The 27,175-nt window shown below is 34.9% G+C and overlaps 1 protein-coding gene across 1 annotated transcript; it reads right to left on the bottom strand.

Annotated features, from left to right (window-relative positions):
- Positions 1–1,710: 1,710 nt before the first annotated feature.
- Positions 1,711–24,551, bottom strand: LOC128211825 (coiled-coil domain-containing protein 186-like). The gene is given in 21 exon segments (XM_052916905.1): positions 1,711–5,392; positions 5,882–6,031; positions 7,083–7,118; positions 9,126–9,149; positions 11,772–11,841; positions 12,402–12,472; positions 12,475–12,561; positions 12,819–13,028; positions 13,696–13,860; positions 14,250–14,324; positions 14,749–14,929; positions 15,173–15,272; positions 16,623–16,752; positions 17,059–17,157; positions 18,071–18,175; positions 18,803–18,922; positions 19,276–19,488; positions 20,219–20,347; positions 21,266–21,398; positions 22,047–23,853; positions 24,481–24,551. Coding segments are annotated over 20 exon segments (3,972 nt in total). The 5' UTR covers positions 23,807–23,853; positions 24,481–24,551; the 3' UTR covers positions 1,711–5,278.
- Positions 24,552–27,175: the final 2,624 nt, after the last annotated feature.

Raw genomic sequence — 27,175 nt, 5'->3', positions numbered from 1 at the left:
ATATTTCCGTTAAGTTATAACAAGTTTTTTCTTAATTTTTAGCTCGACTATTCAAAGAATAAGGAGGGCTATACTACTCGCCCCAGCGTCGGCGTCTGGTTAAAGTTTTACGAAAACTTGGGATTTTCACTTATGAGTTCAATACCCTTCCTGCAATTGATTTAATACTTCACACAGTTGTTCAGGGCCATCACATAATGAGGCTAGATAACTCCATATTATCCTTTATACAAATTATGGCCCCTGATTGACTATAGATGGAACTTGGGTTAAAGTTTTAGGGCAGGTTGGGATATTTATTAATAACTTCTATACCCTTCGTTCAATTGACTTAATACTTCACACAATTGTTCAGGACCATCACACAATGAGGTTTCATAACTCCATATTATCCTTAATACAAGTTATGGCCCCTGATTGACTTAGGTTAAAGTTTTAGGGCAAGTTAATTGGGATTTTATTAAAAAACGTATATACCCTTCATTTAATGCACCTAATACTACGCAGAATTATTGACGACCATCTAACAACAAGGAACATAACTCTATTTTTACCCTACATACAAATTATGGCCCTTGAATGATTTTTTTTATTTGATTTTTTATTTTAATTTCTTTTGAAAGGCACATTTTTATATTCTTTACTGCATTTTCATATTGAATGACTTGCGTCATTGTTTGGGCGGGCTGGTGGGAGGGCAGCGTCAAAGTCACCTTATGTATCGAATAATTTTAGCTTTTTAGCTAGGTTTGACATAAAGAGACCAAACTTGGTAAATATGAAGAGTTTATGGAGACCTTTTATTGGAAAGTGTTTGAGGCCCCTAATATCAAGGTCAAGGTTACTATTAATAGAAAAAGGGTTGGTATTGAATAACTTAAGTAAGGGTCTTTATATTGTGACCAAACTTGGTATATAGGAAGAGTTAATAGAAACCTTTCCTGAGATTGTGTTTTGGGCACTGAGAGTTATGGTCTAGGTCAAGGTCACTGTTGCTAAAAATAGAAATATGGTTAGTACTGAATAACTCAAGTAAGGGTTGACATAGTGTGACCAAACTTGGTATATATGACAAGTTTATGCAGAGCTTTCATGGATTGCTTTTTGGCCCCCTAGGGTCAAGGTCAGTGTTTCTAAAAATAGATTTGTTTCAGTAATGGTTTACATACTGTGACTAAACTTGATATGTTGGAAAAGTTTATGGATGACTTCCATGGGATTAAGTTTGGGGCCCTTAGGATCAAGGTCACTGTTACAAAAAATAGAAGAAAGCAGTTGAAACTGAATCTCTTCTGCCAATCATTTAAAACCTGGTTTTGTCACATCGCGATTCTTGTTCACTTTTTAATTTGATTGTTTTATTGCTTTTGACAGGCACATAATACATCGTTATTGTATTCCCTTCTAAGTCCAAGCGGCGTAGTCTTATGACAGCTCTTGTTTTTATTTGTTATCTTGTGACTTTTATTTGTCGAACAATACCTATAATCCAACTTGACCTAGATTCTGTAGAGACACACATTTAGACCAAGTTTCATGACGATTGAATAAAAACTATGAAGCAAAACGTTGACAAAATTGACTTAACAACGACTTCAGTACTTGAGCTTATTAATATTTGTATGGTCTTCTCCAGTTATGGGCCCTTTTGGAACTGAACTTTTTTGACTGACATGCATTGAGGACAAAAAAATAAAAAGCTATATCAAATACAGATGTTTGCGTGTTTTATTTTTTAATTTTCAAAACAAATATTTAACCAGACACATCTCAAAACATAATTATGAATGTGAGTATAGCACAGTCATCATGCAATAAAATAAGTATCACCATATGTATGTATACATAAATCTACATCTTAACTTATAAATACAACAATTAATCTAGATAAAAATCACACTTAAAATACACCTACAGTGTACATGTATTTGTCTTGGACACAACAGTAAAACATTGGAATTTCTTAATATTTAAAAACTCATAGCTTTTACTGTGTAATGTTGAAAGCAAACAGTTTTAGCTTCAGTTAAGAAATTGACATAACAGCGAGCTACCTTGATCTGAATATTCATAACTGTTGAACCAATTTAAAGATGTCACCACCCTTGGACAACCACAAGATGAATGAACACACAGACTTTGATAAAAAAAAAAAAATCTTTAAAAGGTAGTTTATTACTAGGGATAAACTTAATCCAGTTTAAGCGGCATGTCAACTTGTCATACACACTTCTACACAGAGCATTGAAGTCATTAAATAAAACCCATGTTATTGACCCACAACATACTGCACCCACAACATACTGCGCCCTCAACATATTGTGCCCACAAATACAACAGAACGAAAATAGCTAATACATTAAACCACAATATATTAGAAGGTACATGTACCTAAATATGTTTCACAATTAAATATTTTAAACCACAAACTACTCATACAAACATGTAATAACATACTTATAAGTATTCTCCTCATTTGCAATAACACCAAGTAAACATTTCTACAAGTGATAAGCCTCCAACTTAATTGGAATTAGAATATAATTTTGATCATTAATTAAAACAGTTATCACATTATTCAATGATTAATTCAAGTTGATACACTTTTTGTACATGTGTTAATATTGAAACTCAGCAAGAGTGCCACAGAGGGAACCCCAATGCTCGTCTGTTTTTCCCCATTAACAAGGATAATAGATAGAAAGTTATTTAAGCCAGATTTATGCGCCCTACTTTACATGTTGTTAATGTCTTTGGTAATATATATATACAAGGTTTCATGTAAAATCTCTTGGGAAAGTTTATTCCACAATGGCCAAGTTAAAGTTTTTGCGTGACCTTTTCAAAGTAAAAAAAATCAAAGGGCATTTGGCAATTATTAAGTCAGATGTATGGGCTGTGCAGCACATGTACATATTGGCACTAGGAACATGTGTACATAGTTTCATGTGAATATCTTCAATGGTTATTTAGTTATGACTCAGTTTTTGCATGTTTTTTTCTAACCTTCAAGGGGCATAACTGGAAATTATTAAAGGGACCAGACACAAGGTAAAACCATTGCAAGAAAAAAGACATAAAATTGAGATTGTTGTGTACAATTCATTTAATCATACTGATCTATCACATCGCTAACGACACAAGTCTGTCTTCCACGTAATTCCAGTAAATGTCAAAATACCGTCGGCATGTGCATTTGTATTAATCACGTGACTTTCACATGCTAAAATACACACTATAAACTGGGAAACTATTATGCGCTAGTTTTAAACGGGTAAACTCAGCTAAGACAGCGACAAATTATTATTTTAATCATGTAAAATAATGAAATATCAGCTTCATACTAGATCGTAATTGATAATTCTAAGCTTGTTTTGAGGAAATACTAATTTTTCAGTTTGGGGACAATCTGGTGTATAGTCCCTTTAAAGCCAATGTTAAAGTGTTTGCACTTTGAAGACTCTGATGCTGACATCAAGGCTGTGACGATAGTTTTTTTTTTCTTAGAAAATCTGACGAGTTAAAAAATAAACAAGAGGAGATTCTATAATCATGATATGTCTGATAATATTATAAACTTGTAGAAAATATCTTAACATTAAACTATAACATTGTAACATTTAATGAAATTAGGAATCTCTTGTTGAAACACTATTAAAGGGGCTCTCATAGATTGACAATTATTGACTCTTGATAGAAAATGTTTTATTGGCCATATTTTCAAGTATTGCAAATTGTAAGTTGCTGAAAGTTTGCACCATACAGGAAACTTCTGTAAATGTTTCAATATTGTCTTTTGAAGTTGTCAACATTGACCTGTGATAATAATGCAATTGGGATTGGAAAAAAAATGTAGGCAGAAATATTTGTGCATGCTCAGATGAAAATACTACCAGGTATCAATACCGTCAGTCGATAAGTTATATAACATTACAATACTGCCGTGCCTTCCTCTAAATTAGAAACATGTGCCCCTTATATACTGGGTAGGTTTGCAGGAATATTGGTAAATTTTGGTAAATTTCACAAATATTCAGACAGATAATTGTCAATTTGCTGGTAAATGCATTTTGGAGCCAATCAATGAGAGAGTCCCTTTAAATGCAGTTTACACACTGCAATGTCTCTTAATGTCATTAAACACATCTTTGTATAAGTATTTTCATAACCACATGTTATTATGCACAACCAGTGCATACACAATATGTACATACACAAATGTTTCATGACAAAACTCTCGCCGTAGTTCCCATAACAAAACAGCCCAAGAGAGGAAGGCAAACTATATATTACTACCCTTTCCCACTACACAAAACATTTCAAAGCAGATTACTTTTACTCAAGACAGAATATATTGTGAATTCTGTACACAAAAACTCTTAAAAGTATCTATGAGAATGTTATCTACTTGTTTACAGCTTTGGTAGGTAGGTATGTTTATTCAGAACATGTGTCTTTGCCGAGTGGTGCGAGTGGTGAGCATCCTGTCAGATCAGATTGGACAGTTACGAGTTAGATACCTACTCCAACATTATTATGTATATAAGTATGATCAATGTTAATCTGTTCATACTAACATTAATTTCTAACATGTCTACAGTCCTTGATGTGCCTAAATAACTATTTCAATTAGGCACCATATAGTGCTAACGCTGAAAAGATAAAACGTGCCTTAGCTAGTATTTATTGATGAGAAAGTGATCATTTTATTAAATAACTTTGTAAGAATGATCAAAAAGGTGTTCATGTACTGCGTTCCGGTGTTGCAAGTTCTCTGGCAATGAATTTTACCATTTAAATTAAGCTTAACACAATCAAACATAAACAAAATAGAAAGAAATACAAATTCAAAGAAAAATATGGCCATTTTGTCAGCATATAAATTTACAGCTTTGATAGAAAAAACGTAACAGAACGATAAAACAGTGTAAGTTAATAAATAAATGACAGACCTTCATCATAAGCTTAGTGGATAGGATAACATTAAACCAGATTGTAACAAATTTACCTTTGCCAGTATTATGAGTCATGAAGTAAAATGATCAATGAAAAAGAATTGAACACAGCCATTTTCCCTGTGAAGATTCATAACAGCAAGGAAGGTGTCCCAGCTGATAATCGTAGAATGGTACAGCTACAATGATACTTTTGTATCACAACCAAAATTGTCAGAGCATTTAATACTGCCAGTAAAATTGTCCAAGCTGGAAAATACAGTCACGATCACATCGAAGCTTTAAGCTCAAGTAGAAGAGGGAGGAGTTTCTGCCAGCAAGTGTTATCTATGGGTGGGGTTTGTGCGGGGTCGAGATTTCTGCTGCATGGTAAGCTGTAGTTGGCGATTTTCCTGAGACAGGCGGGCAATCTCTGCCCCAAGTGTGTCCAAACTCTCCTGAAAATGCACAGTAAAATTTAGAAGTGAAACAAGAATTTTAGAATTTAATTTCTTATATAAACTTGTTTATGTTAGTTTTTCCTTCTCTCTTTGAAATGGTCCATTCAGTGAAAACTAATAATAATGCACAAGATTTGACCAATCTAATAGAACTACAGGTGCACACCTCCAAAACTTGAGGTCCTGGTTTCAATCCGCACCAGAAAGCATTCTATTGACCACTCTAATAGGAAAGCAGGGGCTATTTTCCATAACCACCTTAGTTTTCACTTAAGTTTAAGTTTATAATCCAAGTGTTTTGAGTGGACTGAATAACTGGCCAATGAACTGAATGGAATCTCTGAGGCGTGTCTAAGGACAAGGATAAGAACAATATTGAATGCGGCCCCTATAATGGTTTCTACATAGGGAACCGACGCTCAATGATTCAAAAGAGCTTGTAATCACTGCCAGTTTTCATCACAAAAGAAATCAGTATAAACCAACCTTCAGAGTCATATTCTTCAGTATCGTGTCTTCAAGAACTGCCTGTAGTTTTCTGTTAATCTCCATTGACAGGTCCAAGGTCATTGACCCATCATTTGAGTGTGAACTGTACAGTGACCCCATGATGCTGTGCTTGCGAGATATCTCCAACTGTAATAAATGTAACATTTGTTTAACATTGCAATGATGAACAATCCGCTATCTCCAGCTGCTATAACAGACAGTGATTGTTTCACCTTGATTGATTGATCACACATTTTAAGCCCCTTGTGCAAAAACAACAAATGAATCTCTTCACGATGTTATGTCTAAAAGTTTGCAGAAACATCCATATAACATACATGCATTTAGACTTGAAACTGTTACATGATGTATGTTATCCCTCCTACAAGTATCAGGAAAGTAAATGTGATTGTTTTTATCAAAAGTATGATAATGTGATTTTTATTTTTAATAGATATTAGCAATGAATAACATATACTTTATTATTTATCTTTGATAGTTTAAAACATGATTGTCATTCCAAAAATTCTATTTTTAATTTAATCATTGACAAAATCATACCACTTGTGAAAGTTAAGGTAGAACAGCAGTGTTTCATGCACATGACTGATGCCAAGGTAGGTTTGACTGAATACAATGTAACTACGAAAGGATACCCAACTGTTGCAAGACAACTAGCACCTACACACATACATCTACATTCACTTCACCACCACCAATAAACATACATGGTAATTAACATTCTTTACAAATGCATTAAGCAAATTTAAATTGTATCCAAAAGTCTTGGCATTGTATAAATTAAAGCTAGTGCATTTAAAATAGAGAAAACATTCAAAATAGGCTTAAATATAAAATGATTTTTTTTAATAAATTACAAGCAGCATTTTCAAACGAGCCCTTTAAAATGGTTCTTGGCCAGTAAAAGAGTTATACACACACGTCATTAAACATGTAATACTGGGGCATACATTAGTCCTATGACCAGTTTGCAAGTTGTATGATTCCCATACCCCTGTCATTCTGAACATTAGACATCAATATTTCATTAAAACAGCAGACGATTCAAGTAGTTAAGTTTACACTTGAGAAGGTACAGCTATAGCGTAATGTAGAGACAAAGAGTAAGCCATTGAATCAATCACCAAGGATACCCTCCCCTGCCCCCCTGATAAGCCCCCAGAACACAAAATCGTACCAAGGATCGGTCATCTTTCTGAAGTTCTTCAACAATCTGTTTAGAAATTGAGTTCATTTAGTTTATTTATTTATAGGAAGGAAATAGAATTAACATTATAAATTGTACTGGTTAGCGACCCCTATTCGGCCGGAAATGGAGGTTTTTCCTATGTTACTTTTGTCACAAGATAGCTATTACGATAAAACTTTACACTCAGACAGGTTGGCTCTTCCGACAAAAACTGTGTTGTTTTTTTTTAAAAATAGCTAGGGATTCCGAATATTCCCACGTGCAAAGTACCCCTATAATTTCGCTAAAATAAGCACCCTACTGTACCAATTATTCGCCCACCCGATAAATTGCTGTTCTTAGGATGTTTTTCGTATATTTCTCTCTAAACTATATCTTTAAACATTTTTATTTTATTTTACCAGTCTAGCGACCGTTTAAAACGACAATTGATCAATAAATATCATATGTTAACTATTACATACTGTTTATGTATGTTTAAAATGATACAACAACTACTTTGTAAGCCACCTCTGCAGAAAATTTAAAAAGCTACCGGGATTCCTTCTTAAAACATGACCTTCATTGTGTATGTTTATTTATAGACTTCCGAAGAGGGACAACGCATGTCCGTACAAGAATGTAATGATTAATTCAAATTTGAGTTGCTTCCCTTAGACGAAAAATTCGGCAATTACTTCACCGTTTTCAGGTTTTACCATTTGCTTTTTCGAAAATTGAACGTAAAATACAGCAATTTATGGTATTTGTATAATTTAACACCGGTTTAATACTTTATAATGACAAATCAATAATGTCGTCTGATAGTGCAAGGTATAATGAAAATTAAAAAATCCTTAAAAGGGCCTCATGCAAATGAGCGCGCGCGCGATGACATCATCCCCGCATGCACTTTACAAGGCAGAAGTGTATACAATGTTTATTTGGGTCGAATTCCACATACAACTTACATTTGAACGCAAAAAAAACAGCTGATATCTGTCAAAAATGATGTCGCAATGAAACGCCAGACTGATTTGTGTAAAATATTTCGTTTTGACTGGTTTTAACTGGGTGGGCGAAAAAGTGGTACAGGCGAATAATAGGTCGCTAACCAGTAATATATAAAAAATTATATTCTTTCATTATAAATTAAAACATGTTTTCTTTTATGCCATTTACGAATAAGAAAAGCACCTTAAGCCCTTGCCAACGCTCTCCTTTTGTTGATGTTTTTGTTAGAAAGGCATAATTCAATAATTGTCATGGGCCATGCTGCACATGCATTGTCTCTGGCAACATGTAAACTGTTATGACCTAAATTAAACGTTTTGCATAACAACAGCAACACAAAGGCTATAGCAATAAACACAATCATGTTTCATTCTTCGAAGAAAACACAAGGTAATAAACAACTTGTATGATCTTTGCATGCTAAATCTAAGTTAATTGTGTTAAGTTGCAAAATTTATCACTTAAGTATCTTGGGAATGACATAGTACAGCATTTGTGTACAAAACTACAACAGACAAAAGAAGGGGAGAACTTGGAAAATTAAATTAAATTCTGCAAATAAGATGTGTCGCCTCTCTGAAACACCAATACTTTTTCTAGTAAAGGACACCCTGATTTGACCTAAGATGTATTGATCTCCAAATCAATGGCAGAGGTCATCTACTGACAATGAACAATGTGAATGCCATGTTTGAAGATTCTACACAGAGTCACTCAATAGTTATTGATCAGAAATAACCATTTTTTCTGCGAAAGGTCACCATGACCTTGACCTTTGACCCAAATCAATAGAGGTCATCTAGTGATAATGAACAATGTGCATACCTTTTTCGAAAACTCTACACCAAGTTGTTTAAAAATAATTGATCAGAAATGAGTGTGACGAGGAAGATGACGCCAGACAAAGTAGTCCCTATGCGTCACTCATGCTCCGCAGCGGACACAAAACTGAGGGGTCTTTCAACTTTCCATATTGCCTCAACCTATTTACGCATAGGATATTAGTTTAATAAATACTCAATCAGTGACATACTGTACCTTGTCCGAACTCTCAACAGAATGCTAAAGAAAACAAAACATTGCTGCTTTAATATAAAATGTCATCAAATAATTTTGTTCTCTTTTTGTGTTTGACTTTAGTTCTGTCTTTTTTCCTCAGAAAATTCCTGTTACTCAGTTTGATACTTATACAAGACAACGCCATACAGAAAGCAATATATCATTAGTGCAGTATGATAACAAGGAATAGTGTGTGATAGTCTCTGTCATATATTTAAAGCACTATGAAAGCAACTAGGAATAGATATTGTAACCCTTTCCTTCAAAGAGAAGTGGCCACATCAGCTGCCACTTGATTATCCCCTCAATATATCATTTTAGATTAAAAGGCGTATATATGAGACTATGGATAGAGGTATTAAAAGGCGTATCTATGAGGCTATGGATAGAGGGGTAAAAAGATGTATCTATGAGGCTAAGGATAGAGGAGTTAAAAGGCGTATCTATGAGGCTATGGATAGAGGTGTTAAAAGGCGTATCTATGAGGCTATGGATAGAGGTGTTATAAGGCGTATCTATGAGGCTATGGATAGAGGTGTTAAAAGGCGTATCTATGAGGCTATGGATAGAGGTGTTAAAAGGCGTATCTATGGGACTATGGATAGAGGGGTTAAAAGGTGTATCTATGGGGCTATGGATAGAGGGGTTATAAGGCGTATCTATGGGGCTATGGATAGAGGGGTTGAAAGGCATATCTATGGGGCTATGGATAGAGGGGTTAAAAGGCGTATCTATGGGACTATGGATAGAGGGGTTAAAAGGCGTATCTATGGGGCTATGGATAGAGGGGTTAAAAGGCGTATCTATGAGGCTATGGATAGAGGGGTTAAAAGGCGTATCTATGGGACTATGGATAGAGGGGTTAAAAGGCGTATCTATGAGGCTATGCATAGAGGGGTTATAAGGCGTATCTATGAGACTATGGATATAAGCGTTATAAGGTGTATCTATGAGACTATGGATAGAGGGGTTAAAAGGCGTATCTATGAGGCTATGGATAGAGGGGTTAAAAGGCGTATCTATGAGGCTATGGATAGAGGTATTTAAAGGCGTATCTATGAGACCATGGATAGAGGTGTTAAAAGGCGTATCTATGAGACTAGGATAGAGGAGTTAAAAGCGTATCTATGAAGCTATGGATAGAGGTATTAAAAGGCGTATCTAAAAGACTATGGATAGAAGTGTTATAGGTTGAATTAATGAAGGAAAGGGTTAAACTTACAAAAGCACTGCTCTTTTCTATTTTCTTAAAGCCATCAGCATGTGCCTTATTACATAGATGTGTTTTTGTCAATGGTATAAAATGTACCAAGATTCATGTAAATCTCCTTTATTGCTGTCATGTTATAATTAACAGTTGAAGTGTTTGCAAAACCCTGATGATAAAACAAAACCTTGACTTTAGTTTTTTTAATAACAACAACACAAGATAAGCTAGAAAAGTGATATTAAGAACTTGAATAAGCTAGGTGTTAGCTAGCATGATAAACACAAGCATATTAGTGAACAATGCAAGCTATTTTATTTAGAATGCTCATACATTTTTAAGCAATGCTCTCATGCAATTCTTTATACTATAAAGTGTAAGCCTTCACTACATAGAAAAAGACATAGAACTGGTGTCAATTGAGCGGAAAACAATGAAAGAAAGTAACTGCAAACCACAACTTCATCAACCAAGCGTCACCTTGGACATATTCAGTTTAAACGCTTCCTTACATTAAACAATAAATCCACTTCAGTGGTAAACAGTCATAGTACGTCTAAACCCTTAATTGTCAAATTCAGACATAGCAAACAACTGCAGGCGACAATTCCTACTGTCTCTCCCACACCGTCTCCTGCTGTCTTCTGTCAACATCATTGACAGTATGATAAGATACAGATTATATTCCTATCCTTCTAGATATTCTTGATCAGAATGGTTAAACACTTTGTTTTCTATAAGACAAAAATAGCAGATTTCTTTTTCTATGATGAATATATGAGGAAGATTTATTTAAAGATAAAATTGTCGTTGTTAAAATGCTTTAATATTTATTTTTTTTTCTGAAGTATCGTTAAAAGATAAACATTGACTACCTTGAAGGAGACAGAGCATCTCTTCAACCCTCAGGGAAACTCTGTCAACCTCGGCCCAAACCTCAATGTTCCCTTCGAGTGACAAACAAGTCTCCCTCAACAAGTCAATTTTACACATATCATCAGTCATTTATTAAAATTGATGTTTGCTCGATCAGTTTTTACATGCTCATTTGACACCAGCTCTAATATGTGAAAATGCTTCAGAGATATATATAATGGGCTAATGCCTACTTAAAACTGCTGCAGATTTATAATGTACACACAGTTATATAAAACTGAAACTGTTTCCCATTTATTCATAGACAGAACACTATGTTCAGTGATATCATATGAATGTATTTAATTATCCTATTATAAATAGTTTAGTAAAAGAGATTACCAATCCCATATTCGCAGAAAAGTTGACTTGAATTGAACTGAACAAAGGACATGATGAAAAAAATCAGTATTTTTTTAAGGTTAGGGAAACAGCCTGTTTTATAAGAACGCTAAAAAACAACAACACTGTATGAGTCCTACTGTGGTTATGTTTAACCTCACCTTTGCTTTGTCACGGAAGTTTGATGTCATCGTACCAGCCTCCTCCTTCAGAATGTAACTCTGCAGGATTCTGTGAATATACAATATGGGAAGATTCAATATAAAGTAATTTACTTTTAAAATAGTTTGTATATATCTATATAAACCGCAATAAGAAACACTGTTTCAGACTCAAAATGGTGGTGGTATATAAATCTTCTGATCTGAGAGAGATGTGTAAGTTTATTTTACGCCATCAACAGACTACCCAGTGATAGTTCTGTTGTGTTAGGTTGTAGAGCATAGTACAGAGATAGGATGCATCCAATGGTTAGCTACCCTAGTTTGTTAGTGCCAGGAGGGATGAGAATGCTTTCCCTTACTAAAAAATATACCAATGCAGTTTGCCTAAAGACATTTTCATCAAGATAATTTTAAAAATAAATAAATAAGTAATTGTTTGTACGAGAAATAGTTTGTGTTGCATGCAGCGCAAAACAGGACCTGCCATGGTGGCAAAAAAAACAATGTTAATTTGAAACCAAGGGCACAAATCACAAATCATAAAACTAGTTGAGACTTATTTCAATTCTAGCCCACTCCTATCAAATATTTTAAACACATATAAAAGTATTATCAAAGTACCCTTACTTGTTTTTCTTCTGTATTTCGTCAATAAGCTGTGAGATGTGGTCATCCATAAATTCGATTTTTTTCGTTTTTTCCGCGCCATTGCCCGCTGGAGTTTAACGATCCTCTCAATCAGCATCTGTTTATCAACCTCTACCTGCTCTGTTATCACTGGGTACTCCTAGGAACACAGAGATGGATGTTTAAAGGAACCGTTTTGTTTTATACAAGAAAAATTGAAGGGCAATAACTTTTTGATAATTAATCTGGCTATATGCATATGTCCTTCTACCAACGAGGCTTCCAATGATGCTATGTGAATTTAATGATAGTGGTTGCTGAGAAAAAGCCCTAACAAGAAAGGTTGAACAAATAGACTAAACTACATAGCAGATACCAAATTATGATGCAGTATTTAAGTAATTTCACAATACGAACCTGTTCCTGAGGTGAATGTTTTTGCATATTGCTGGGTGCCTGACTGGGCTGTATGACATGGGTGTTTGTCTGCTCAGCAATTCCAACAGTGTTTAGAGAACCATTGGAGCTGGTGCGAGAGCCCAGACTCACAGTGTCCTTATCGCCGTTACTCGTTGTTTCGTAATTTTCAAGCTTCCTCCTCACCTGCTGCAGTTGCCGTGTAAGATCCTGTGAGAGTGATAGAAAAAATGGTTTCAAGGACTCTATCTGGTATATACTACATGCACTGAAATATTGAGATGTGTGCTGATAACTTTAAAAGTTTAAATTGAACAAAAGCTAGCATAACCACTCCTTTTTCTAAATGGAAACCAGCACTGGTTTCTACCCGGGATATGAACTTGAGTGTGATTATATACATGTAAGCTATCAGCTTAAAGAAATGAGTATAACCTAATCACTGGAGTATTGATCAGCTTTTCTAAAACATCATGTATGATCGCTGGCAGACTTGTTTCTTTTATGATACCCCTTGTGAGCAAGTGCACTAGCTATGAAAAGACTATCATCCCTTAAAATCAGGAGTATGCGGATACCAACTCTGAAAAATGTCCATTTAGAGCTGGCCAAAACTACACACTAAAACGAATTGCACTGACCTTACCTGACAAATAAGTATTGTATTGAGCCAAGGTACTTATTAATAAGTTTCAGTTGAACGGTTTCAAATAGTAAATCTATCAAAAAGATACTTCTAAATCTACTTAAAATTTACTTTTTTTTCAAAATTTTAACTGGCCCAATTAGTATTAAACCATTTATTTTGACCAGCAGCCAGTTCTTATTGAGACTACTGTTCAGCCCTTAAAAAGTAAATACTGAATAGACAACTGACCTTGACATTGTTGGCATGTTTACGTTTCAGTGTTTTAATCTCATCCCTCTCATCATCAAATTTCCGGCTCAGGTCTTCCACTGCCTTCGCTTTTCCAGCAAGCCGGGTAGAGAAACTCTGGGCCTCCTCTTTCCGTAGCTTTTTCTCTGTGGCCAGGCTCTCCACCTGAAAGTTTGGAAACAATAAAATATGCCATTAGGTTCTTCTTCTTTGTTTTGTACTTCTTATTCTTATTAGTTTTTTTCTCAGTGGCCAGGGTTTTCTAAAAGTTTGGCAACAATAATATTAGTATTCAACCCTTATAATCAGTATTTTACTATATGCATAACATACATCAGCAATCAATTCTACATTCAAATGATATTGCTATTGCTATAATGCTTCTATAAGGGGGTCACCAGATGACATGATTAAACATTAATTATTGTTATTGGAATATCCTCTTTTTTGTAGTTCATATACCACAACAGCCCTATGCCATCTTGAAATATTACAGGTTGTTGAACTGACATGTGTACATAATTATTTGGGCCACAACAATAATATATGCATACCAGCCCCTTCAGTTTGGTTTCAACATCCTGGCTCTCCATCTCCACCTTTTGTAGATCTTCTGTCAACTTCATCACCTGAAACCAGTCAGGAAATTGTATTGACCAATCAGGGATAGGCATTGACCAATCAGGGACCAATCAGGGAATGGTACGGTTTCGACCAATTGACCAATCAGGGAATGGTATTGAACAATTGATGAACAGTGTTGAGCAAATCAGAGAATGGAATTGATCAATCTGGTAACATTATTGAAAACTCCTATAACAGTATTGACAAATTCAACTAGATAACTTTTATAAAACTGTGCTTCCATCAAGATTTCAGTAAGTATAAAACCTGCAGACATTTTTTTCAATCGGTGAATTAAAGGCAACTCTAAACTTTATTTAATGTTCGATTGGGAAACTAGTCATAACTGCAGGAAAACCATTTACATTCACATATGGAGGTGCCTAAGCTCAGAGTCCAACTGTAGAAGCTTTAGAGAGAAGCAAGTACCTTATTACTAAGAGTGGTGTTCTCTGACTGCAGTTCTGCATTCTTCCTGCTCAGTTTTGCTGTCAGTTCAAGTTTATCTGTCTCCCGACGCCGACAGGCATCCATGTCAGCAACCAGCTCTTTGTTGGTAATCTTTAGTTCTGCAATCTCCGTATCAAGAGATTTTATCATCTCCTGAGCACTAAAATTGAAAAAAAGGCATAGTTTTTGTGGTAATTAGTTCATTGCCTTTATGCTACATCAATGCCAACATAAAATTAAAACTGCAAATTTGGCAATTTCTAATTTTTGATCAATTTTATGAGGGCTGAAATTATAACTTCATTTTTTAGTAATTGAAATACATGGGTATTAATAATTAAAAAAGTTTTAAATTTGCATTCTGATTGATTTGTGAAAAATAGCAATATAGAATCACCCATACCTGATAAAGTCAGTCTTGTACTGGATCAAAGACTCCACCCTCTCCCTCAGCTCTTGGATTTCCTTCTTCTGTTTCTGAATCAGCTCCCCATACTTCTCAACTGTAAACAGATATGGTTAATTTTCAAGTTCATGAATCATTTCACAAATAATCTTCGTAGACTCACTTCTTACAATGGTCTAGGTCTGTCTACCAATACTTTTTAACTATAAGCATATTTGGAACATATTTCTGATTAAAACAGCAACCCTTTGTAATTCTTAGAATCAATTCATACAATGATCTAGGTCTCTCTCCCAATACTTCATAACATGTTTGAAACATAATTTTTATTAATGTGTACTTGTTCACTGTTACCAATTACAACTATCACACCGAAACAATTACAGTCCAAACTTGCTATGTCAACGTCGGATATCTCCACTTTCCGGATGTGTCGACTTTTTTCTCCGGTTCCGAATTTTTTTCCTTCCTATTCTATATAAAATAAATCTGTTTGAGTCGATTTATTTATCTCGACTTTTTCGCTATGTCGACCTCATAATTCAGTCCCTGTGGTCGAATTTCACACATTATCCTTGTTTCTTATGTTGAACTGTAGATCAAGTTGTAGGTGCGAAAATATAACTGACGGTTTGCGGCATGTCGCTCAATTATTGTGCGTGTCAAAATAACAAACTGCCATAATTGGAGGTTAATTGGTAAATGTGAATAATTAAAGTTTTTTTGCTAATGTTTTTGATTAAAGAGCCATTTATTGCTCAAGCTGCGAGGACATCAGCAGAAAATTCGAAAACATTGAAAGTTATGTAATGAAGAAACATCTCTATACTGCATATGTTCAAAACAAACAGTTATAACGAATGCAGTATTTTAACAACTTGTCATATGTGCTGTACTGTTTTATTACAATATACAAGTGTATCACTATGTAATTGTTGTTTTATATCTGTTTTGTGCAATCCATAAAACTTAATTAAATAAATTTGACACAAATAATTGTCTTTTTTTTCACTTTTAACAAGAACGTTTAATTGATGAAGTCGGATGGCGGACATAAACCAAACTCAAATGTGTTGATGTGGATTGGTGATATTTTTTGTAATTTGTTTGTGTCGAATGTTCGTTTTCAACCTTTTTCCCTAGGTCCCAACTAAGTCGACATAAATTTTGACTGTATATTAGAATATTAAAAATCCTACCAAATCTTAAACATTGCATGTATCATCCACCTTTACAATGCCTCAGGCTTAATACCTTCAATATTCTTAGGAGTGGTTTCGTAACAAGAATAAAATCGCTCCTTGGTACAAAAAAATCCTGGGAATCTTGATGAAACAGCCCTCTGGTAGGTACTTTATTCTACATAATATTACAATATTCAAGTTGGAATGATATCCTTCAAAATCTTTATAAAATAATAGCCTTAAAAAAATGAGTATAATGTAACCTGTGAGACTGGCCTGTTCCTTCCCAGCTACTGTGGTGGAGAGTTTCTCCTGAAGAGCAGATAACTTGGCCTTGGAGTCCTTTAATTGATCCTTGACTGTCTCTAGTTCCCGTAGAGCTTTAACCTGACCCTGGAAAGTATTCAAGAAATTAAACTACCTTCTACAGGTATGTGATTGAACTGGAAGCTGAAAGGCTGAACACAATTCTTATATTTTCAATTTCCATTGAATTTTTGGTCCCTGGAGCCATTGGATCTATGGAAATCCGCAGAAAAATCACATACTTGCTTCTGGTGGACTTCATTTTTATCATATTACTCCATGTCTGCAATGTTCCAATAGTTTTTCAGTAAGACAACCAACATTAATTTTATTTTTGAGACCATATTTCTTGTAAATATTATGATTGTATATTTCATACATATCTTTACATACCAGCTCAAAGTTGGTCTTCTGAACCTGGTTTTCCAGCAGTTCAGACTCCTTTTGTTTCAGTTCCTTGTCTAAGCTGTTGGATTTCACCTCCTCGGATTCCTGCAATGTAGTAATACATGCACATCATAAATATGAGACTGGTTTCAAAATCAAGTGGTGTTACAAAAAAATGTGCAAGTAGGTAAACACTCCAGTTTCTTGTGCAGGCTTTGGATTTCACCCTCTTTGTCTCCTACAAATTACAACAGAATACAAATGAAGCTGGAGCTCTTCCTTACAATGTATACACATGTATGTACATGTAGGTCAGATTTCCTCAGTATCAGTTCCTTGTCCTTGCTGTTGGATTTTACTTCCTCTGGCTTCTGCAGAAAAACATCAATAGGCCTACCTTGAACAATGCCTTTCGGTTGTTTATCAGTTAAATGGTGTCATTTCTCAACAATTGATTAAGCCAGCATTATTAGCTTTACTGCAAACATTCAAATTGTGTCTGGCAATATGTACACTGAGTTTCATTCAAATATCTTAAATGTTTTTCAAGTTATGGCCTAGGTTTACAATTATGCACGACGATGTCACCAAGGCTTTAACAATAACACAATTTTTACGAGCTAAATTAATTGTGTTTACAGCAGGCCAAGCCACTCACTGCAAATGGCACAGCTCTAATTTATCATGACACCTAAAGATAGAAAAACAATGTTTGGTAATAAGCTGCTCTCCTGTTTAGTGATTAGTCAATGGGTCACAACTGTCCAAACATCTTTTAGGATGATCCAAACGTTAGGTTGGTTTCAAACTATCTGTTGTTCCCAAACGATATATACATGTATACACATGTTTGTCAGCTTTTTTTGCAGCTTATTCTACTTCAAACAAACTTGATCAATTCATAACGTATTTACATGTACACGCTTTATTTCAATGATGGCCTGAACATTCTTCATTTAAAAATACTTATATATATATATATAATACCTTGATATACTAATGCTACATTTGTCTATACCTGGTACTGTTTAATGATGCCCTGACAATCACGGCGGATCTGCTGAGTTTCCTCCTTGGCTTCTTTAAGCTTCACACTCATCTTGTCCAATTGAGATTTGGTATCCTGTTATTGATACAAGCAGTGGAAAAAAAACAAAAACAGACAAGACAATTAGCCTATGGAGGTTTGTTGTACCTTTGGGAGCTGTTTTTTCAAGGATCCTAGGAGAGGTTTTGTTAGGAGAAATGTTCAACAGTAGGACTGCACTGTTTAAAGAGTTTCCAAGGTACCAAAGGGTTCAAAGATTTCTTGATGAAACATCCGATAGGAAACTTAGTCCTTTACATGTATTCGCTTGCATAAGAAAAAGATTTTAGCTCTGAAAACAGGTGTATCCCAAGTAATCAAACAAGAGTACTACAAATGGATGTCAATGTTCACCAATACCTCTCGATGGAAAGGAACATAACATGACAATAATTAGATAATTTACTAGTAATACGAAGTATAGAGAGACTACACCTCACTTGTTGACATATGAAAATTCTTAAAAAAAAAAAAATTCAAATTTATTTTTTAATATACCTTAGTTGTTTATACTGAACAAAATACCTTGTAAAAAACACCGGAGAAACTCAATAAGAATCTCACTGAAAATTAATTTTGTATAAATATGTATATCTAAATTGGTTATGATGGCTCTAAAGCTATAGAAATATTTTTCAATAGCATAAATCAGCAAATGCATACCTTGTGAGCATCCAGTTCAGCCTTGAGTTTGTTCTGCGCCCACTTGACACGAGTGTCCGTAGAGCAGACCATCTCCCGACTTTTGTCGAGTTCCCGATTAAGGTTGGCAATCTCCACTATCTGTAACATACAGTAGGCACATGGAGGTTGTATATATAGGGGATATTATGACAGGATGCTTTTTTTACATCTTGTATTAAGTGGATCTTTTGAGAACGCATATCCCACCTCCTCATATAACTTTACCCCTTTACCACAAACATGTACTTTTCTTCATCCTGCATATTGAGCACTTTTAGAAACCCTACAAACCCTACTGAAACACTCCCAAAAGTATCAATTCACCATTGGACAAAATTAGCAACCAGCATGAAAGTCCTTGACTAGTAATCTGCTTTCAGGACTTGCTCAAGTTATGGATTTAACTCAGCAGGGTTTGTTAAAATAAGTTGATGACAGATTCAAACACCAACCTTGGCCTCGAGATCAGCAGAAACCTTTGACCTATGGTCTTTAATGATCCTCATCTTCTCCAAAAACTGTGCCCGCTCTTTGTCCAACTCACGAAGTTTTCCCTCTGCCCGTTCTGCTCTCTTGAGGCACTCAAGGTTTTTGTGTTCTGCCTGCGCATATTTCATAACCATTGAGTCTTTCTCACGATTGGCTTCCTCGAATTGTTGATTAATCTGGTATATGTGAATGAAAAAAGTTATGAACTTTTGCTGTTTAAAATATGTTCTTATTAAAACAATAACCATTCAAATGTTGACATCTTTTGTTTTAATGTTCCGCCCAAATATTAACTTTTTATGATACATGTATGTTACATAAAGCCCTCGTAAAGAATTTGTGTACTGTGATGTAATAGATATGGTCTCTGACTAGACAACTTAGACAACAGGAATTTGATCCCTGCTGCCGGCGAAATATTTATTTCTTATCATTATTTCCTACTTTTCTTTTCATTATAATATTACATTATAAAAATTGATTTCATGTCTTAGCTTACACATGCACCACCTTGATATGTTTGATAAACTGTTCACAAAGGCTCTGTGTCAATGAGGTCAAAGATACCAGCACTACAAATGTATGACATGTATTAGGGTTGTCCGGTTAGCGCAGTGGTTAGTGCACTTGCTTCTCATCAAGGTGACCCGGGTTCCATTCCCTGCCTGGGCGCATGTGAGTTTGGTTAGTGGTCACAAAGTCGGACAAGTGGGTTTTCTACGGGTACTCCGGTTTCCCCCACAACACAAGACCACACTCTTGCGCAACATCATGCCAACGAGAGTGACTTAGTAAAAGCTATCATAGCTTTCTTCACAATTGTTGTTAAAATATATAATGTTTAAACTAAATGTATGACAATACCTCTACTGTTCCTATTCTACAGTCTTCTACTGTAACACATACCTGTTCCACCCTGACTTTCATCTCGCCCTGCATGGAGGCTATTGCACTATTGGGGGAGACATCATGTGACGACAGTTTCTCCTTCAAACCCTTTATCTCAGTCTGCTGATGGGCGATTGTGTACTCAAGCTACATGGGAAAACATAGTGTGCTTTACAGACCATGAGGAAATTAACCGGATAATACTGACAATTTTCCTACTGATTTGAAAAGTTTGTCAATATCCTGGTTTACAATCCTGATGTCAAAAACTGAGACACATTGACAAAGATACTATACAATACTTAAATTTTGGTTCGGGATAATAAAAAAATACAAAATATACATACTCTTTTGACTTATGCATTCTTATTTATAACATACATCTGAGATTACGGACTGCATAACTATACAGCATACAAAAACTTAACATATTACAAAACTACTTATGAACAATAAGGTAGATTTCTGAGAAAAAGTACTATAAAGATTTCTTCTTGATAACATTGTCTAACAAACACTCAACTACACATGTACAATGTTCTACTATCTACTGTTATTGCTTAATCTAACAGGGCACCCATTAAGATTTAAAAACTGGAAAAGGAAGTTAAAGTCCCCCAAACTACCGGGGTATTTATTAAGGAAGAAATGTATCCATAAAAGTTGAAATGACATCAGGTTTTGATCATTTGAAATTCCATACCCTTAATTTTGATTTTTAAGTATCTACCCTTAATTGTTGTCTTTAAGTATCCATACTTCCAACATCTGAACTTTGGAAGTTTCAGACCATTTTAAGGGAGCAATAGAATTCCAAACTTCTGTAACAATGAGCAGATTGTTCAAAACTTTGCTTATAATAAGCTAAGTTGTTAACGTCATCGTTGTTAATTTCAAATCCTTACTGCTCTGGAAGTTTAATGGATACATTTGTGATCTGCTACATATTTCTAACAAGATTTGAGACAACTGTGTGCCCTGTACTTATTTTAAATATGTAAGCTCATCATCAAATAATTCATGTTTAAATGTTAACAAAACGGCCTAATATCTTAATGTTTGTACCTCTTTGATCTGTGGCAGATAAAGATCATCAGCATTATGTTCTCGTAGTTTCTCGAGCTCGCGTCGTCCAGAGTCCCGCTCCGAAGTGACAGTCTCCACACGCTCCTTCAGCTCCGATATATCTTCTCTCAACCTAAACCCAGTGAGATTTTAACATTTATTAATAAGCGGATACATGCAGCAATAATTACTTTAAAATTACAAAGGTCTGACTAGTTGATGAAGTCATAAATACTATGCTATGCTAAAATTAGAAATTGAGAATTATTCAGACCAACAAAATTTCTTTCAGATTGACAAGATTTCAGACAGAGGCTGTCGGATTGAATGACTGACATTTTTGAAAACATTTGCGATGTCTGTGAGTCATTTGCAACAATGACAGTTACTTATACTTCACTTATCCCAAAAATGAATCATTAACAGCAATTACATTTAATATTAAAAGCAATTTACAACTAATTCTTAGCATAATGGTTCACATTTACATCTAACTCTAAAATACAGGTTTATCCCAAGAATTCAAACAAGAGCACTACACATGTATGTCACAATCAGGTTTCCCCCAATAATTTTCAATGTGAAAAGCTTGCTTAAAATTCACTAAAAATACAGGAAAATGCACCATAAACACTATATACAGCATGTACTAAAAAAATCAATACTATGGGATACAGCTCCAGAAATGCATCACAATTTTACACTTTGATAAAAGGACACCCTGAAACATTTGACATGTAATCTTCAGAGTCAATATTTACCAGTCATATATATTTCTTACCTGCTGATTTCACATTCCCGATCCATCAACAACTGTTTTGCTTGTTTCATCTGGCTCTTGAACTCCTTTTGGCCTGGATTATCCAAACTTTCCTTCTTTGGTCCAGGTGTATCACTAAATGAACACTTAACACTGTTTTTTACACACTGATCACAGGATTTATGGTCAACAACATCATCACTGTTTTTATCATCTACATCTACATTAGACATTGCACTTTTTTGTGAGTGGCTCTCATCATTGACTAGGTTATCAGGATTGGCTTTAGATTTGGAATGTTTAGAAGAATCAGAGTTGTTATCTTTTAAAGTTGCATCCAGCTCTGACAAAAGTTCGTCTTCAGAGTCTATGTGGATCATACTGTTGACTTCACTGCAGTTATCACTAGAACTAGATGGATTTCTATTGTTCATGGTCATGTTTGACTGTGCAGTTCGTTTTGGTATGGCACCTTTGTCCTTAGACAAATCAAGGTTAGTAAGATCTACTTTTTTGTTCTCAGAATGAACACTTACTGCATTATCTGAATGAGGAAATGACCCAGATGACTCAGATTCTGAACAAGAACTTTCTGCTTGTTTTGAACCATTCATCTTCAAGTTAACTATGTTTGCTTGGTTAGTGGTCAGATTATCTTGCTGGTCATTTTCAATTGGATTTCTTCTGCAAGGACTAGATTGGTTACTACATGCCTCCACATCACTTTGATCACATTCTGGTTGGTAAGAGTCTGTTTCAGTGATAATAATATTTGATGAACAAACAGCGTTCATTTCATCCTCTGGTACAGCACCATTAATGTTTTCATTGCTCTGTTCATTGCTTTCAACAACATTGTCAACATCAATATTTACTGCTGATGCTCCAGCCTCAACATGTTCTACTACATTCCTACCTATATTATTTGTGCTAGACTGAACATGTTGTTCATTTGAAAGGTCTAAATCATTTGCACCCATAACATTGTCTTCTTGGTCAGATTCTGTAGGTTCCTTTTCTATGTTTATACCTTCATTTGCGCCAGAATTGTTTAACATTTCTTCCACTTCACTTTCCGGAATCAACATTTCATTAACACCTGATGCAGAAGCAGCATCAATACCATTGTCTCTTTGCTCTGCAATATTTTGCTGAACATATGAATCAGGAGAACCAGCTCCATACTGATTGGCATGGCTAACTAACTGACCACAGGATTCGGTTCTCTCTGCTTGCGGTCTTTTGTTGTTAGAAACTTGTCCATCACCAATGCAACCCTCTGCTCCTCCATCTCTTTCGAAACTGTGCACTCCAATGTTACTCTCCGGCTCTAGAGAGCAATCAGCTCCAATAACTGGTAGGTACTGCTCATCCTCAGCGGCAAAATTGTTGTTAAACCCAGAATCTTCTAAAGCTGCCTCAACAGCCCTTCCCTGATCTCCTTCAGCTAACAACTCAGATTCATCATCTAAGGCATTGTCAACACCTAGAGCAACATTTGCATTATCTACACTTACTTCACAATGTATTTCAATATCATCTACAGCTGCACCAGCATTGTGTACTTCATTGACACCAGTCCCTCCATCACCTTCAACTGCATTGTGAGGGTGGCTTTCAGTGTTATTATTTGTCAGATTTACATTTCCGACTGAAACAGAAGCAGCTTCACTTTCTGCTTCAGTGTTATTTTGTGCATCATCATCATCATCACCCTCTTGGGCCGATTCAGGATCAGGGTTCTCAGTGATATCTTCTGGATCAAGCTCTACATCAGACATGTTTGTTCAACGCTTAGAAGCAAACACAGTCGTATTTCATCCTGTCACTGAAAAAGAGAAATCCTATTTGTTAATAAAAAAATAGTAACATGATAAACTAATATCTTGAAAAGTTAAATACAGAATCATCAAAACGTTGTTATAGGTAACGATTCTGTTAAGACATAACACTTTGAATAAATATTCTATTTATTAAGCATTATCTCCCTGGATCAAGTTCTAAATAAATAATGTTGTATTGAGCATAAGTTATTAAGGAAGAGCATAGCATTAATTGGACTTAAACCCACATCCTGAAGTAAGCACCATATCTATGCACATGATTCTGTCAATCTAATCCCAATCAAACAGATCAGTTGCATGCACATTGAACATAGAAACAAAATTGCAATGGATAAACAGTATATAATTGATATCGTTCATTTATAATAAGGGCCAAATGTTCACACAAAGTGATATTTTCATTGCAGTTTGCCTGTTATTTAACGCGCTGTAGACAATTTTGGTACATGACAGCACTGACAGGTGCTCTGTCAAATCATGTCGCGAAATTACATGACAAATATTCCACTAAAATTTGTGATATTTGAAAGGCAAGCACAATTCTTTCTGTGGTTATACAATTTATATTTATTATTTTCATTTGTTTTCTTTCTTGATTTATGTTTTCTTACGAAGTAGTGAAGAAAAACAAGCCGAAATTCAGTTTGACAGTTCGATGCCAACATCGCAAAATGGCGACAGGTCATGTGATCAGTTTAAGGGTAAGATTGCATCAATATTTTTGCTGAACGGTTTAACATAATTATTATGGTCTAGGAAGTAGGGAGATTTGGGTGGTCGGGTCACTTCTATATCTCAAATGTTCATCTCATGTCAATAAATTAACCAAAAAAGCCAGTTCGATTATACCTTTTTGTTTATTTTGTTGATATGACATGACGATTTGAAATATACTACTGAGAAACCGGTGCGGGGTGATACAGGATCCAGTGGATTTCACGTGAATCCACTCAAAACGTGAAATCCACTCAGAACTCAGTTATTTTAATTATTTTTTTGTATACATGTTGGAAAGTGCCTCATGAAGGGTTTATATTTCAAATGTTATTGAAATTGGTCAAAAAATAAAGAAGTTAGAGCCATTTTTCATTTTTTTTTTCAAAAATAGATCGGAAATCGAGGTGAAATCCAGATTCTGATAAGTGAAATCCACTCATAACTCATTAATTTTAATAAATAATTTTGTGTTTTTGTAAACATTTTGGAAAGTGCCTAATAAAGGGTTTATATTTCAAATTTTATTGAAATTGGTCAAAAAATGAAGAAGTTAGAGCAATTTTTCGGAAATCGAAGTGAAATTCACAATTTGACAAGTGAAATCCACTTCCACTGGAATGTTTGGCATGACAATCCCCTGCTGTACATCTCCTGTTTTATTGCACTGGTGTCACAGTAGGGGCCAATTTCTTGTGTAATTTGTTTATTGGCTCAGAGCTATTTAGGGTCCATTTCTATAATAAAACCTCCAAAACCGCACAGCAGGATACTAAGATTCGAGATCTGATAAAACAATTAGGCAATTAGATTAAGATCAATACACAGAGTTTGTGTACTATAAACCGTTTTTTTTTTGTTTTTTTTTTTGTTTTTTTGTTGTTGTTGTTGTTGTTTTGTTTTTGAGGGGGGGGGGGGTACTAAAAGAAGGATTAAACTAGGCCTTTAATGAACGAGTTCTCGATGTAAACTCTGATTGGCTGACATTCAATAGCTCCGCCTCCTGGGGATGTTTCACTGTAACTCTACCTAATAATCGGATTAGAAGATGACCGATTATGAATACACAGGTCGTCTACTAGTTACACAAATAAACAATAAGCTGTCATATATCAAGGAAAAGGCACATGGGAAGATGAAAGGGCAGTACGGCATATTTCAAGCATTCAATGGAGCAGCATGTTGACACCTAGCGGGAAAACTAGAATCAAAGTATTGCGTAATATGTCTCAATTATGACAGCGGATTAAGAGGGAACCTGGTCAAATAGCCCCAGTCAAATAGCCCCCATTTTGGTCAAATAGCCCCCATAATTTTGGTCAAATAGCCCCCACTGCGAAAAAAATGGTCAAAACGCCCACAATTTTGGTCAAAATGCCCCCATTTTGGTCAAATAGCCCCACTTCTTTTTTAATTTTAAAATATATTTGAAGGTAAGTTGTAATATTTTTAAGATATTTGAATGTAAGTTGTAATATCTTTAAGATATTTGAATGTATATTTGAAGGTAAGTGGTAATATTTTTAAGATATGTTTATATATATCCGCCTGGTCTCAGAACAACGCTTCAAGCGTAACTAGAAGGCAGCGTACAGGTCCATGCATGGACGTGTGTTCGTTGCACGGTACATGTACAGATCTTGCGATCTGACCGACACCGGCCTGCTAAAAAAGATTTCCTCTATATATCTGCACACCGTCCCCAAAACAAATGAAACAGAAGATTAGTGACAGCTTCTTAAGGACCTTATTACTATGTATTAAAATATGATATAAATTCTCCATCTATGTTAATGTATATTATATGGTGCAATGAGAATGCATAATACATTTTATCATACATTGTAAATGTATATTTAAAAGATGTGAAAATTATTTCAAAATTAAAAAAAAAAGTTAAATTATATATTCTTGTTGTTCCTTAATTTTGGAACGAGCCGATTTTTGCGAAAATGCATGGAAACCAGATGTATAAGCATGTTGACCAAAAAATAGATCGCAGATTTTTATATTCAAGATCAAAAATTGCTGTTTTAAGCATTTCTGTTTTTGCCATAAAATGTTAATTTTCGAACGGAAATATGACAATCTGAAATCTGATCTTTTGTCAGCAATCTTTTAGCACTGGTTTGCAGATATTTACGCAAAAATTTGCTCTTTCCAAGACAAACATTAAACAAGTTTTCAAAACGGTTAATCTGTGAGAGTGCAGCTTTAAGTTTGATGCTTAATCAATATTAGAATAAAGAAAAACATCCAAAACCAAAAAACTTATGACTTAGAAAGTTCAACATTTAAAATGTAGATTTGATGTAATAATATAATATTCATAAGATATATTTTAAAACGTATGTTATTCTTACTTGGTAAAAATTTCAGATTTATTAATGTACAAATAATGTTAATTGCACTTCATTTTGTAAAAATAAAGGTTAGAAAGTGTTTTGGAATAACATAAGTATGCATACATACATAGAAAAAAATAAAAAAGTGGGGCGTTTTGGGGGGGCTATTTGACCAATTTTAAAATGTAAGTGGGGGCTATTTGACCAAAATGGGGGCTTTTTGACTTGGGGGCTATTTGACTTGGGG

This window comes from Mya arenaria, chromosome 12 (assembly GCF_026914265.1).
Source record: "Mya arenaria isolate MELC-2E11 chromosome 12, ASM2691426v1".
NCBI lineage: Eukaryota > Metazoa > Mollusca > Bivalvia > Myida > Myidae > Mya > Mya arenaria.
The sequence above is the reverse complement of the archived record's forward strand: the minus strand, read 5'-3'. Positions and strand labels throughout refer to the sequence as shown.